This window comes from Caloenas nicobarica, chromosome 13 (assembly GCF_036013445.1).
Source record: "Caloenas nicobarica isolate bCalNic1 chromosome 13, bCalNic1.hap1, whole genome shotgun sequence".
In the NCBI taxonomy this organism is placed as follows: Eukaryota; Metazoa; Chordata; class Aves; order Columbiformes; family Columbidae; genus Caloenas; species Caloenas nicobarica.
Window position 1 is genome coordinate 1,167,644 of NC_088257.1, and position 15,136 is coordinate 1,182,779.

Here is a 15,136-nt window from a genome sequence, read left to right on the forward strand (position 1 = left end):
CTCCTGCAGCACCCTGGTGACCGGCACATCAGAGCAGGGCTCCTGCCCTGCGTGACAAGGGTGACAGCGCCGTGCGTGACAAGGGTGACGGCGCCATGTGTGACAAGGGTGATGGCGCCGTCCCCGGGCCAGAGGGGAAGCCATGAAGTGGGAACAGACCACATGAAACAGCGCAGCAGCTGACGATTACAGGGCTGGGATATTTTAGTGCTGAGTTGTAATGGAGATGCTGCGAGGCAAGAGGAAATTAATTTTAAGAGCTGCCCTCCCCACAGCAGCTCCCTTTGGCAGCAGGGAGCCGCGTCCTGCCGGGCTGCCAGGGCGCTCCCTGCACGGGACAGTGTTTGGAACGCTCCAGGGGGTCTATTGTTCCCGCTGTTCCGTGGGCAAAGCCTGTCCCGGTCCCCACGGGGCCAGCACTGCCCTGGGAGCAGGGGGACATGGCCCCCACGCCTCCCCACCCCTCGGGGAGCTCCACGCTCCCCCGCGGCTCAAAAACAAACCAGCTTCGTTGGCCGAGTCATCAGTGCTGAGGAAGGAGCAAAATAACGGACAAGTTCTCTTCTCCGGGCCTTGGAGCGGGCGTGGGGAGCAGGGCCCGTGGAGCTGGGCTGCGGGGCACGGCGCGGAGCGCAGCCCACTGCCCAGCACCGAGAGCGGGAACCAGGATGCCACTGCGCAAACTTCAGCTTTTGAAAGTCTCTCCTTTCACAGAAACAAATTAAAAAAAACCCCAATCAAACAACATCTCTCTAACCCGAAACAAAAAAAAAAGCCTGCTGCCGGGGTAGAAGGATCCTTTGTTTTTACTGCAGAAGGGCTAGGGAGAGAATTGCTGTAAAATATGAAGGGAACCAGTTTCTGAAGCCATCAAGAAGGGAAATCTTGTGGACAGCAACATACAGAAGGTCTGAACTTTTATGAAAGATGGAGGGGAGACCTTATCGCTCTCTACAACTGCCTGAAAGGAGGTTGGAGCATGGAGGGGCTTGGTCTCTTCTCCCAAGTAGCAAGTGACAGGACAAGAGGAAACGGCCTTGAGTTGCGCCAGGGGAGGTTTAGATCGGATATCAGGAAAAAATTCTTCCTAGAAAGGGTTGTCGGGCATTGGAACAGGCTGCCCAGGGATGTGGTGGAGTCACCATCCCTGGAGGGGTTTAAAAGGCACTTAGATGAGGTTCTCAGGGACATGAGTTAGTGCCAGAGTTAGGTTATGGTTGAAGTCCATGATCCTGAGGGTCTCTTCCAACTGAAATGATTCTATGACAGCAATAAGTAAATAAAGGACAGACCTAAAAGCAAGAGGCACAAAGCCCAGATTCAGCCCAGTGGCAGCTGCTGCAAACTTGTCCTTACAACTAGGTGTGTGCAGACACAGCCCGGGACGCGGAGCTGGAGCGCGAACAGAGCCACGTCCGAGGGGCTCTGTCCTCTGGGAAACGGGCTCTGCTCTCACCTTTTTTTTTTTTTAAACAGTGCAGAGCTAATTCCCCATGTGGCGCCCCCTCAGCCAGGAATGAATCTGACCCACTTCATGCGCATTTGTGTCACCTTGCTGAAAACGGTTCTGTTTGAGCACCGGGAGCTGCAGCCGGCAGCTCCGCCGCGCTCCCCGGCACAGCCCCCGGGATGCAGCCCCGCTGCCCATCGCCACTCACCCCTTTGCCTCCAGATTTCTGGTCAAACGGCACCATCGTGATCCGCTTTGACTCCCTCTGGTATGTGCAGTAATGCTTCACCCAGGAGGTCCCAAAGTGACCTGAGAAGCAAATGCAGTTTTTATTCCCAGGACTAGCACAGTTTCAGTGCCCTCCCCTTAATAACCCATTACAATTAACAATCATTTCATACAACAGATTTCTGTACTTACGGTTCTTCTTGGACTTCGCAAGTGGATTAAGCATTATTAACCCCTTTCCGTTCAGGGGAAAGACTTTCATCAGGCACTGGCAGTGATTCTCCCTCCCAGGGAGAACCGGCTCCCACCTTCCCATCCCACCCAGCCCTCTCTCTCATGGATTTCACACCCTGCCGAATTGCCCCTCGTGCCCCGGGCCCTGATAAATCACCTTCCCCCGGCACAGGCAGCTCCACCACCCGACACCTACGTTTCTCCTGCACGTAGAGGTAACCCTCCATCGTGTACGGGCTGATGTTTTTGTGCTCGTGAGGATTCTCCTTCATCTTCTTCATCAAAGATTCAACCTCTGACCTCGTTCCTTCAAAACGATTTCTCGTCTGCAAATAAAAACAGGAATAGCCTTCTGTGCACAGACCCAGCGTGGTCCCCTCCGCAGCGAGGAGGGATGGATCCCCACATGGGACCTGGGGAGCCCACTCTCAGCCACAGGACAGGTTTTCTTCCTGGGCCTCGGTTTAAGCTAAAAGGAAAATATTATGACAATTGGCAAGTTGCTGCTATTGTGGATTTTGTGAAAAAGCTGTGTCAACAGAAAGGGCTCTGCTCCACAGCCCGGGGACTGGGATGGCACGAAGTGCTGCCCCTCCAGAGCGAACAGCGCCGTGAAACACTTGCAGACTGGTTTGAAACCCTCACCAAAGTCACAGGGCACACAGCGCGCTCTGCCCGCCGGCGGAGCCTGGGGACGCCTCTGCCGGCTGTGCCGCAGGGAACGAGCTGCCGTGTGGGCTGCGTGCACCATGTGGGCTTATTGACAAAACAGAATTTGCCTTCAATAGCACAGTCAAAGCCTTTGCTTGATGGCTCATAAAAAAAGGAGAAAAAAACCTTTGTTAAAACATATCAGGAAGTGTTATTTTGCTCTGCGCGACCGTCACGGTGACGGGCACACGGCACACTCACGTTCTGGATGCTGATTGTCAGCTCTGTCTTGAAATCGCTGAAGTCCTTTGCAAGCTCGTAGCCGTGGTGGTAGAAGGTGAAAAGCCCCTGCAGAAAGGCCAGCAGCTGTGTTGGGGTAAAACAAACCGAGATGGTCAGTAGAGACCCAGAGCCGCTTCCAGAGCACCCGCTGCTGAGGGGACACGTCCCTGCAACACCCCGGGGGCGGAGGGGTTTGCTGGCCACCCCCAGGGAGATACTCTGGTCACTTTGATTTCAAAACCTCCTCTGAACGGACCCCAGAGCCAAGTCTGTGCTTCCTTCCCCCAAAGCCAATCGAGCCCCCAGCCCAGGACCCCTCGTCCCCTCTGTCCCCCGCCCCGGCATCACGGAAGCCGCGGGGTCACCGCGAGCAGAGCCAGGACGCGCAGGAAGGGAACGCGGGCTGCACGGCGCTGGTCCTGCCTCTCCCCACTCCCAGTTACTCCTCACTCGGCAGGAATCACCTTTGCAAAGAGCCGGGGAGCTCTGGCGCTTCCCCCAGGAGCTTTAAAGGACTTAGCACCTGAGCAGCAGTAGATCTTAGAAAACTTTTTTTCCTATTTCTGCCACTCCCGCACTCTTTCTCCCCTGTGAACATTACAGTTCTACTTTGCTTTTTTCCCCAATCAAGACTATTTTCTTTTACTTGCCAGCAGGCCCCTTGTTCCATCCCACCACGACAGAGATGTCCGCACAATAAAATCTGAAGTGTTTCTAGCATGCACGTGGCCACCGAGCTCGTGGCCACCGAGCTCATGGCCCCGCGCCCCGAGGCTCTCACGGGCACGTTCTCCCCCTGAACCTCCCTCTGAGCAGCGGGCTGTGGGGCGACGCTGGAGCCCCCGGCCACCCCATTCCCCCCGAGCCCCCACTTCTCCCTGCAATCCCCCATTTTTTGGAGGCTGAGGCGGCTTTGAGCGCTCACTTACAGGTTCCACGAACTCAAACATCTTCCTCTCCTGGACCTCTTGCACCTTGAAGACATACTCCAGGGAGACTTCATAGAAATGCTGCCGAACCAGGTCCACCTGGCTGTCTGCCTGCAAGTGCCAGGGAGATTAAAGAGGAAATCTGGAGTTACTACGGACAGGGAGTGCTTGGCCTCGGCACCAGAGGACATCTGTGTCTAATGGGAACGTGTCCGTGCAGAACAAATCCAGCTTCAGACCCCAGTCCAGGGCCGGACAGATGGCACAGGGATTAAATAGAAACCTAATTCATATGAACAGGCTCTTTCTTCAGCTGAAAAATGACTCATGTTCTCACCTCCTTGACAGCTGTGTAGAAATGTAAGCATTAGAAGCGAGAAGAATGAGAAGTCGCTGCATACTTGACAATAAAAGGCAAATTTCCACTTTCTGGAAAGCGCCGCAGTGGGAGACTGTCCAGAGCATCTCAGGGCAACACACACCCCGTCCCCCTTCTCCAGCGAGTGTGTCACTTTGGGGGATCAGCAGACAGCAAACCCCCTCTGCTCGGAAGCTAAAGCCCAAGTGAGCAAAACTCGGGATTTGCCCCAATGCCAGTGTGTAAAAATAGCCTGGTTAAAAGGGTGGAGTGGAGCTGCTGCACTGCAGGCGGGGTGAGGGACGCGGGTGTCCCCGGCTGTCCCCAGCACACGCTGCTGCTACGTCTGCAAGTGACGCTTTGTGTAGAGCAACCCGGGGTGTCGCTGATGCCAGCAGTGCCCACGGGGAGGTCTCTCTGGGTGACCCACCACCCCTCTGAGCTCAGCTCCAGTAAACCCTGCTCCAAGAGCCTCAGCCCCAGCACAAACCACCACCAAGCGATTGCTCAACAGGAGGCAAATTCCTCCGTCCCGCTGAGGTGCCCTCGCCAGCGTGACCCTCGCTGTGCCCGGGCAGAGCTGGAGCTGCAGGAGGATCCGTCATTCCACACATCCCATCAGGGCTGGACACACAGCTGCTCCCGCGCTCTGCAAAACCCAGCTGCCAAATACTGCTCGCACCTGAACAGCAGCTCACTCCCGATTTCCCACATGACGCAGCCGTGAAATGGCCCGTTTTCCCCATGAAGTGCTGCCACCAGCACTTGTGCGTCGTGCCCATGGTGTGCAGCCTGAGGTATTTGCCTGGAGGCAAACCCAGTTCTGCAAAGCAGAAAATATGATGCAATCAAATAACTTTGCCAGGAGTTAAATGGCAGATTAGACTCTGTGTGTTATTTAATTGGTCAACAGCCAAAGCAGCAGAGAATTCCCATGGTTTCCTCCTCTCCCCACCGTGCTGCAGCAGTTGCACATCTGGCCGCTATCACCCTCCAGCTGTGGACAGCAAGAGGAGGTCAGGAAATATAATACAAACCACCAAATCTCCCAGACACAACCCACATCTCTTAGGACATCGGGGCGTCTAGTGGAGCTTCAGACTGCTCACAAACGGGCTGTGCTCACTTTCCTAAAGCCCTGCCACCCACCATTCCCTGCCAGCACCCAGCTGGCACGGGCGCAGCCCCCACCCGCCGAGCCCCCGCACAGGCAGGACCGCACGGCAGCCCTGGGGACGGGACCCGCGCTCCCACACACCGCTGGACGCCACATCCACGGCTCACAACTACACACTGGACTGCTGGTCCAAAGGCACTTGCTTTTCAGTGGGGCTTGAGCCCCCAAAACCAACGGATGTTTCCCAGTGCCTGGCGGGAAGGGCCCCAACAGCTGAACCTGGAGCAGGCGCCGCCGGCTCCGGCCTCCTCTGGAGTCCCGGCAACAGAGGAGTCACCATTTGAGCTGGAAGATGCCAGCAGATGGCACCAGCAAACAGCCGGCACAGCACGCACTGTGCTGCATCCTGCACCCGCACCGCATCCTGCACTTACATCACATCCCGCACCACATCCTGCACCCAGCCACTGCCTGTATCTGCACCGCATCCCATACCACATCCTGCACCACATCCCACATCCCGCAGGGCCGTGCTCTGGCCAGGGCACAGGACCACACCTCTAAAAGTTGCTTCTGCAACCCTGAGAGCCACAAGTGGCTCCTCCCTTCCCTCATAAGAAATCCTTCCACTCTTGTGTCTCAAAACAGTATTTCAAACACCAACTAAACCCGAGGTTTAAAGGGTTATTTAAAAGCCATGCGAATGGGACTTTGTCTTCTGGGACGTATGGGTGCTTCCACACGGTAAGTTATTTACAAACACAGAACACCTATGCAAGGACAAAGCTGCTCGCAGGCACGTCAACTCCAGTTCTTACCCCTCTGCAATGCTGATTTGGTGGAAGATAATTATTTGTGCCACAGATGTACCTGCTCCCACGTCCCCAGCTCCGCTGGGCACCGCAGCCCCACCAGAGCCACCCCAGTGCCCACCAGGTCCCCCCGGAATGTCTTGGTGCCACACCAGCATCATCCCCACAGCAGGGGGACCAACCCAGCTCTGGGCCAGCGCAGGGAATTCCAGACTTGGAAGAAGCGGCTCCAAACTCAGCGCACTCACCCAGGGAGCATCTGGCACAGCTGCCCACTACAGCCCCGGTCAGCGAGAGGCTCCTACAGCGCTTCCAAAGCACCGAGCCTGCTCACCGCTCCCGTGAAGCCCATAGCCAGCGCAGCCACTTCCAGAGAAGGAAACTAAAGACACCCGTGATTTGTACTGGCACACAGGAAGCCTGCAGCAGAACCAGTTCCTTGCTGGTACGCTCTTTAATTATAAACTCTCTCTCCTTTGTGATTGCTATCCATTTTGGGACCTCTCTGATTTACCCAACAAAACAACTCTGTCCCCTTTGATTAGAGGAAGAGGGGAAAAACCCACCACTGGCAGCCAAAATGAGATTAAAAAATGAGTTTACAGCCAGGAGAACCAATGCTATAAGCTACGTAAGCATTCAAAAAGCTCACCGCAGTTACTGCTAGACATGGAAAACCAGAGGTTGCTCTCACCTCCTGAAGCTGGGATTCTTTCTTCTTAGAAGACAAGTTCAAGTGCTTTTCTAGGACACCACAATACTTCTCTGTCTCCTTGTCGTACTTCTTTTTGGCATCCTACGAAATAGAACAGAAAGTGTGATGCTGAGCACAAGGGCACCGGGGCAGCCGCGAGGATCCAGAGAATCCCTACGGCATCGCGCTGCGGGCCCTGGCTGGAGCTCACTCCGTCTGAGCAAGACGGGACCAAGGCCAAGGAGCATCGGCTGGAAGTGGGTGAAGCTGCTTTTACACGTGAGCATTGGGCAGCTACAGGAAAATGGCTCATGCTACCCAAATCCCTCCTCAGTTCCCAGAGCCCAAGGTTCAGCAAAACATCCAGTTCCATGGCTGGGCCAAATACACCACAGCAAGGAAGGTGCTTGTGAACCAGCTAACCAGCACATCGTCACAACTTCACATCCCATCCCACCACCCGCAATGGCTTATCCTCTGTGTCACTCGGGACAACGACACAGTAACTTGGCTGTTTGTGGCAGAAGCATTAAAGAAGGATGTCGCCCTCAACTTTTCTCCTGCAGCTCTCATCCCAGCCTCACCACCCCAACACACCAGTATGAATCCACCGCTAACACCTGCTAATAACAGCCTCCTTTCTGAAACACCCCATTTTGTCTCTTTTTTCAGTTGCACGACCCAGCACAGCCTGGCCGGGGAGCCGGCACACCACTGCCATGCACACCGGCCCCGCCGCGGCAGCATGAGCTTCTTGCAGGCAGCAGCAGGTTGTTATAACAACAGGAGAGCTGCAGACAGTGGTTTTAGTTTCAGAACAAAGGCAGGAAAGAAAGCGGGGGCCAGGCTGTCTCACAGCTGCCCTCACCACACTGGTGCTTCCCCGGGCTTGCCCATCCTGCCCAAATCCATCCAAATTCCCCCTTAGCCACCCAGCGACATGCTGGGGCGGGGGGTGCAGACTGGGGGGCTCAGACAACTGGGAACCCCTGTAAGAAAACACTAATTCTAGTTTGGAGGAAGAAAAAAAGAAGTTCATGTCAACTGGCATGTGATTTTTGGTCCCTGGCACGTTACTTGGTTGTAGGTGAACTGGGAACATTGAGGCACTTTCCCAAGAGCTGGATTGTCCCGTCTCCATCCCTGCAGCGTGCTGGGCCCCAGCCACGGCCACACAGCTCAGGGCTCTGCTCTGCGTCAGGGCTGCAGAGGTGACAGCAGCAGCCTACCTTAGCAGCCCCGATCTGCTCCTTGCGAAACTTCTCCAGCGGCGTGATCAGCACCTCGCTGGCGTTCTCGATCTGTGGGCAGACTGGCACAGCTCAGCACAGGACACCCCAGATGCTGCACAGGCTTTTCTGCAAAAAACCTTCTGCAGCGCCGGGACACCCCCCCTGCAGCCCCGGGACACCCCCCCCTGCAGCCCCGGGACCCCCCCCCCTGCAGCCCCGGGACACCCCCCCCTGCAGCCCCCTCCCCAGCTCAGCGCTGGCTGAGGACCCGGGGGAGGCTGAGGGGTTTGTACCAAACCTGCTCCTCACCCCAGCAGGTCCCACCAGCCAGTTTCCAACAGCCAGACACCATTACTGATGCCCTTCAAGCGTGTCCTCCCACCAAGGTCACCCTGCCCACCCTCTGCTCTCCCCTGTGGCTCTGCCCAGCCAAGGCAAGGGGCACCGGGGCTCGCGGCCGCCGCAGGTCATGGTGCCACAGGTGCCAAACCGCCCACCGCAGGTGCCAAACCGCAGATGCCAGCATCCCCCGTCAGCTGGAGCCGTACCATGCGCATCCGCTCGTCCTCCAGGTTCCGCAGCACCGTGGCGAACTCCTGCAGAGACTTGGCTGGAAGGGACACACCCCCACAGTCAGCTTTTCACAACGTTTTATTTTATTTTTAGACTGAACAGGGGTTTTTTGTTTGTGTTTGGGGGATTGGTTGCTTGGGGTTTTTCTGTCATCCTTGCTCTCTCTTCATAAAGGCTTCCAGCTGCCTACAAAAGCACCCAGCAGCAGAGCATCCCCAGCACCACGTTCCCACCTCATCTCGGACCTGCCCACAGCCCGCTCCCCATCAGCCCACGGCTCAGCGCCGGCTGGGCTCAGTGCACGAGTGGCCGCTCACCAGCGTGTGCATCACAGCGAGGGGACTGGGAAGAGAAAGCTATTTTTGCTGAGAGACTGGGCACAAAAGTTAAATCAGGGCTAAAGCTCATTTGCTCTCCTGGCTCTAGACGATGTGCACAATAAGCTCTAGAAGTTCAACTGGGGCAGAAGCGGGATAATGTGAAGCACAAGTGCCTCTCCAGAGCCCTGCTCTCCCGTGCGAAAGGGCTGCATAATCTCCATTTCAGGTGTCTAGGTCTCAGGTACAGGCAACCTTCTTCCTTTCCCATCTGGCAGCGCCAGATTTAGGCCAAAAAGCAACCATTCATTTATTTGGGAAGTCTTTGCTGATGTTGAACCAGGAGAAATTTGCCATTTCCAGGGAGCAGGAAAGCACCCAAACTCCTGGGCCCCTTGGCATCCTGCGCAGGTTTGCCCCCCATGTCCCGCTCAGCTCAGGGCTCTAGACTGTGGCCCCCCGGCTCCCCAGGGACGGTGCCCGGGACTCACCAATGCAGATCTCATCATCAGTTTCAGCGTCGCCGATGCAGCGGAATTTAAACTCGTTGAGGGAGTCCGCAAACTTGCGCTTGGCCGCCGACAGGTCTGCCGAGAGAGGGGAAAACACGGATGTTAGAGAAGAAAAGAGCCCCCAGACATCACAGTGCGGCAGGAGGCGCAAGCCCAGCCAGTCCTGTGGAGAGACCCATCCGACGGGACCCCCATGCCAGGGAGCCCCCGAGAGCGCTGCCCTTCTCCTGCACCCACCGCAGGGACAGGCTCTGCGGGGTCCCGACCAGCACCTGCCAAAACACCGCCCGGGAGCTCAGGCCCAGCACCACGGGGCAGCGGCAAACGCTGCTGCAGGGCGGCCCCAGAGACGGCTCCTCCGCCTGCCCAAGGAAGGACCGGCGCGGGCGGTAATGCAGAGGTTTATTGCTTTCCAAGCTGCAGATTCTATCTGAGATCTCCATCCTATTAAGTTCTTACTTGCAGTGACCTGAGCGGATCCAGGACTGGCTTTTGGGGCCGGCCCCGTCACCCTGCACACGCAGACACACACGCTCCAGGCACCACATGGCTCATAGGGAACTTGTATTTGAGCATCGCAAGGGACTGCAGGCACACAGACGGCATTAGGAAAACAAAATGCTAATTCCCCTGTGCGTTTCTTCACTGAAAAGAAAAAAATTCAGCTTTTTTTTTTTTCCTTTCTAAGCACAGGTGGAAAACGCGTGTGCACACCAAGGCTGTTTCCTCCTCTTGGACACCAACCGCCAGAAGATAACCGCAAAGGAATTCAAGCATTTTGCTTTTCCCGTGGGATAAGAGAATTTAAATCTTTCTTGAAGCATTAAAGCTGCTCTCCAAGTGTCTCTGCTTAGAGCCCTGGGGCTAATCCTGACACAGCTCAGTCCCCGCTGACTTCACATGCTGGGGCAGCCCAAGGGTTTGGGGACTTTACCCCGTCCCCAGAGCCGGTGGCCTCCTGCCTCCTCTGGAACCACAACCCAGATGACGTTAATGATGTTAATAACGTTAATGACTTAAGGAGCCATTTCCTCTCCCCCAGCTCCCAGCTGACCACCAGCAATGGCCCATGGGGCGCGAGGGGGAGCCAGGGGAAGAAGGAGATAATTCCTGGTGCGACAGCGATAAAGGACGATCGTTGGCAGCCGCTCGCTGAACAACACGGCCAAGTCGCAGGGACAAAGCAGATGCTAAAATTAGTGGCAGGCTCGGCCAGAAAAGGAGAGAGGGGCACCCGTGCCCACATCTGGGGGCAAGCGAAGAGCCGGCACGAGGGGCCCCATCCTCCCTGTGCCACTGTTAACCCATCCCCACTCATAGAATAGAGTCACAGAATCATTTCGGTTGGAAGAGACCCTTAAGATCGTTGAGTCCAACCATAACCCACCCCTGGCACTGCCCCATGTCCCTGAGAACCTCATCTCCGTCTGTTCAACCCCTCCAGTGACTCCACCACTGCCCTGGGCAGCCTGTTCCAATGCCCCACAGCCCTTTCCAAGAAGAAATGTTTCCCAATATCCAATCTGAGCCTTCCCTGGCACAGCATCCCATTTTCCTAAAAGCTTGAACTTCTCATCTATGTGTTGGGGAAAAAACCCTGCAGCAGAAGCAGCCAAAGGTCCCGGCTGCGCTCGCAGGGGTGCAGGGCGGCCCCTCCGTGGGCAGCTCAGCTCCTGAGGCTGCTTCTTCCCCAGGGCTGCGGATGAGCAAACCCAAAATCCTACACAGACTCGACAGAAACTTCTGTTTCCTCTTGCGCATGAGTAAAACCACCCAAACCCTGCACATGAGTCAGAGGCTGTGAAAGTTCTGCTTCCAAGTTCTCCAGCTGGCTTCATCACTCGACTGCAACATCGGGGAAAACCACCACAAAGCCAGAAAAATGCTTCTGCCTGAGCAATACACGCAGCCTGGGGGGGCCAGGCACCCCGGACGGTGGTCCTGACGAGGAGGAACAGGGCGGGCCGGGATGGACCCGGGGGCACGCAGGTGCTGGCAGCAGCACGAGGGTTGCAATGTGCCCGTGGGGACACGCGGCGGCTGCCAGCCCGGGGTGCCCTGACCCGCGTTGGCAGCTGCAGCCCCCGAATCCGCACCCATCACACCTCGCGGCTGCAGCGCCACGCTCTGCAGACCTCCTGGGGCAGCACGGACAGTGCCATGTCTGGACAGGCATCCCAGGAGGGGAACACAGCCCTGCGCGAGCTGCCGACGCGCCGGGAGGGCGAGCGGTGGCCCCTGGCACCCCAGGGCTGCAGCCACCTGCACCCAGGATCCGACACAAATCCACAGGAGAAGGGACCGGCCAAGCAGCAGCAAAGCAGAGCTCTGTCCCCCCGCAAGACAGCACCCGGCTATGTGCCAGCGCAGCCGGGGCCTCTGCCCAGCACATCACGGTGTGTGGGGAGTCACCTGAATTACCCTCTCTGGCCAATATACATTGTGCTAAACAGCCACAGGTGCTGTGCCTGTGTCCCCTCCGCTGCCACCTGGGACCGTCCTGCCCCGCAGCCCCACGGCCACGGCTCGCTCCTCCCCGCGGGGGTTCCTGCCGCAGTCCCACTCCTCACGTCACCTCCCACGGCTCCCGGTCCCACCCCCGCGCTGGCAGGGACCCACGATCCCTTCGGGGAAGCCCACTTGACAGAAAACAGGCACACACCCCGCATGCCAGAGGCCCAGCTGCGTAGCTACAGCAACCAATAATCTAAATAAAATGCTCTTTTAAAAGCGGTGTATCGGCTTGTTACTGTGATACAGGGTCACCCGCTCAACCGTTTAGGGGAGCAGCCCAGCAGCGCTCCCCTTCCCAAGCACCTTCCCACCCTGGAAGAGCGTTCACGACCCAAACCAGATGCAACGGGGCAGAAAACTGCACAGGACGGGGACAAGTGACATGGAAGGAGATGTGCCCTTGCAGATGGCAGAGGTACCGTGTCTCCCCGGTACCCACATCTCCCCTCCCTGCAGTCACCGGCCAAGCTCCCATCCCAGCCTCACACCTCCCAGCACCAGCACTCCCTCCAAACGCGGCCGAAGCCGAGGTCACCCCAGCCTGCAGCAGCCCTGCAAGGGATCGGCAGCACAGGAGCACCTCGTGCTCCCTCTGTCATCACCCCAACGTCCCTCCTCCTCCTCCTCCGATACAGAGAGTTCGATCTTCCTTCTGGGAAGTGGTTGCCATTACTGCAATGAGACTGAAGTGGTTGCTTTTTACATAAAAAAAACCCTTCCAAAGGAACTTGGAACTATTGAAAAAGGCTGTTTATAGGAGGAAGACATCATCGTTTCACAACCCTCCTCCACATGTACAGCCCCCAGCAGGACCGGGACAGCCTGGTCCCGGCCAGGTCCGCAGCCGGGATCCCCGGGCGCAGATCTCCCGCAGGACACGCCACTGTGAGACAGGGCAGCCCCGTTCCCTAAACACATCCCCGCTTCGGCTGACCCTGCACAAAAAGCTCCGGCCGCTTCGGGGAAGTCACTCGCAGCCCAGCCCGGCCGTGAGCCGCTCCCTGCCCGTCGGCGGCTGCCAGCTCTGTCCCCAGCTTTGTCACTCAGCTGGACACCCCCTCTGTGCAACACCCCATCGCCCCCTCTCTTTGTGTTCAGTATTTAAAGCATTTTCAGGCTTTTCCAAAGGGACCACAGAGGTTATGGTGTGCTGAAACCTGAAAGCCAGAGCAGATGTGCAGCAGGGAGCTTTTCCCTTAAATCAAAATTTATAAGGCACTAAGAAGAGATTGCAGCCCCTCAGCCTGCACGCCTCCCCTGGCTGGGATGGACAGCTGGAAACGGGACCACGGGAGACACAGAGGGGAACCGCAGCCCGTCAACACGAGACATCAGATGTCCCCTCCTGCCCGGTTGTGCTGCCCACCAGAGAGTGCAGTCCCGTGTTGGGAAGATCAGGTTGGCCAGGGAACAAGTCAAACTGCTGGTTCAGAGAGCGGGGGCTCTCCCCAAAGCTGACTTTGCAGCCAGCTTGTCATTTGAGCTAGGAAAAAGCAAAAAAAGCTCTGGCTCAGCTGCATTATCAGGGCAGCTGGGACAGAGGCGAGAGCAGCAGGAGGCTGTGGGCAGTTCAGGTGAAGGACAAACCCTCTGCCGAGTCCAGGAGCTGCCGAGGAGGGGAACGCAGAGGATGCTGCTGAGGCCAGTTGCATGCGGCAAGGCAAGTTCCAGCATTCTCGGTGTCTGACAGAGGTTGTGCTCACACAGAGCGGTATTTCTACACTTCCTGCAAACAAAATTGCTTAATAGCCTATATTTAATGCTCAACTGGACAACAGGAACCAAGACTCCTGCCCCTTCCTTCCCCCGCAGCAGGGAATGCAGGCTCGGGCTGCACGTCCCCACAGCCCCCAGAGAGGGACAGGAGGGTCCCCAGCAGGGCAGGAGCGCGTCCCCTCCCCGCGCTGCCACTGCCTGTCCCCCCCAAACCAGCCCCCGCCACCCCGAGCGGGTCAAGAGCCCCTCGCTGGGGAGGCGACCACGCTCCCAGTGGCAACCGCAAGGACAGAGGCCACCAGCTCCCCCCTCGTGGGCTCCACAAGTTCCTTAAAACTTCTCTCAAAAACCCGCATCTACTTCATGGCCCAGCTTCTGGCTGCTTTTTAAGAATATCCCTCCAGCCCTCCTTCCCGCGCGTGTGCCCGTGGGTGTGCAAAAGGCTCCTGGCTGCACGGCAGCGTGTGCCACAGGAGCAGGGCTGGCTCCGGCGCTCACCGGGGACGACACACGGACAAGCCCCTTCGGTCCTCTGCATGGCAGCTCCCCTTGCAGAAAATGCTGGGTCCTGCCTCCCGGGGACAGCGGAGGTGAAGCCTCGGGGCCTGCAAAATGCCTTGGGATCTGCGCACAGCAGCCACTGCCCAAGTGTGAGCTCTGACAGTCATGGGACATCACCTGCCCCGGCTGCGGGGACAAACCACACGCACACAGAGCCCCCGGATGGAAACATTTCAGCGCAAGCCGTGGAGCAGCCGCACAGTCCTGCTGTTCGCGGGGATATCGCCGTGCAGGTGCCCCCGCCCACAGCTCCTGGTTCGCAGCCCGGCCGGTCGCCCCGGGCGCAGCCGCAGCTTGGGGCAGAGCTGGTGCACCAGCACCCGCGGCAGCCGGCCAGGACGGGGACCAGCACGACGCGTGGGTGACACGGGCTGATCCCGGGGCAAACCCGCTGTGCCGTGCGAGCTGCTCTGTACTCACCGTGAGCCCGGCATGCAAGCCATCAGCCCCACATGCAAGCCATCAGCCCCACATGCAAGCCATCAGCCTGGTGTGCCAGCTGTAAGCCCGGCGCGCGAGCCACAAGCCCAGCATGAGGACCACAAGTCTGGTATGCAAGCCACGAGTCCAGCATGGAAGCCATCAGCCTGGCATGCAAGCCACAAACCTGGCATGTGAGTCACAAATCTGGTATGCCAGCCACAAGCCTGACATGCAAGCCACGAGCCCAGCATGAGGGCCACAAGCCCGGCATGCAAGCCCTGAATCTGGTATGCCGGCCACGAGCCCAGCACACAAGCCCAGCATAGAAGCCACGAATCTGGTATGCCAGCCACCAGCCCAGCACGCAAGCCACAAGCCCGGCATATAAGCCATGAATCCGGTATACTGGCCATGAGCCCGGCGTGCGAGCCATGCTGCTGCCAGCACAGGGACGGGATGGGGACCTGCAGCAGGACGGGGGGCAGCGAGGGGCAGCTCCTCACCCCACAGTCCCTGCAGGGTCTCTGCGGGGT

The 15,136-nt window shown here is 57.7% G+C and overlaps 1 protein-coding gene across 2 annotated transcripts in view; it reads right to left on the minus strand.

Moving 5' to 3' along the window:
* Nucleotides 1-15,136, minus strand: part of ARHGAP26 (Rho GTPase activating protein 26) — a 130,131-nt gene that overhangs the window by 101,443 nt on the left and 13,552 nt on the right. For both annotated transcript variants that reach the window (XM_065643968.1, XM_065643969.1), the window contains exons 2-9: nucleotides 9,369-9,464; nucleotides 8,536-8,597; nucleotides 7,985-8,056; nucleotides 6,756-6,857; nucleotides 3,775-3,885; nucleotides 2,825-2,929; nucleotides 2,109-2,238; nucleotides 1,659-1,759 (exon numbers count right to left, since the gene is read on the minus strand). In XM_065643968.1, the coding sequence (XP_065500040.1) occupies nucleotides 1,659-1,759; nucleotides 2,109-2,238; nucleotides 2,825-2,929; nucleotides 3,775-3,885; nucleotides 6,756-6,857; nucleotides 7,985-8,056; nucleotides 8,536-8,597; nucleotides 9,369-9,464 (779 nt within the window). The remainder of the gene's footprint in view (nucleotides 1-1,658; nucleotides 1,760-2,108; nucleotides 2,239-2,824; nucleotides 2,930-3,774; nucleotides 3,886-6,755; nucleotides 6,858-7,984; nucleotides 8,057-8,535; nucleotides 8,598-9,368; nucleotides 9,465-15,136) is intronic.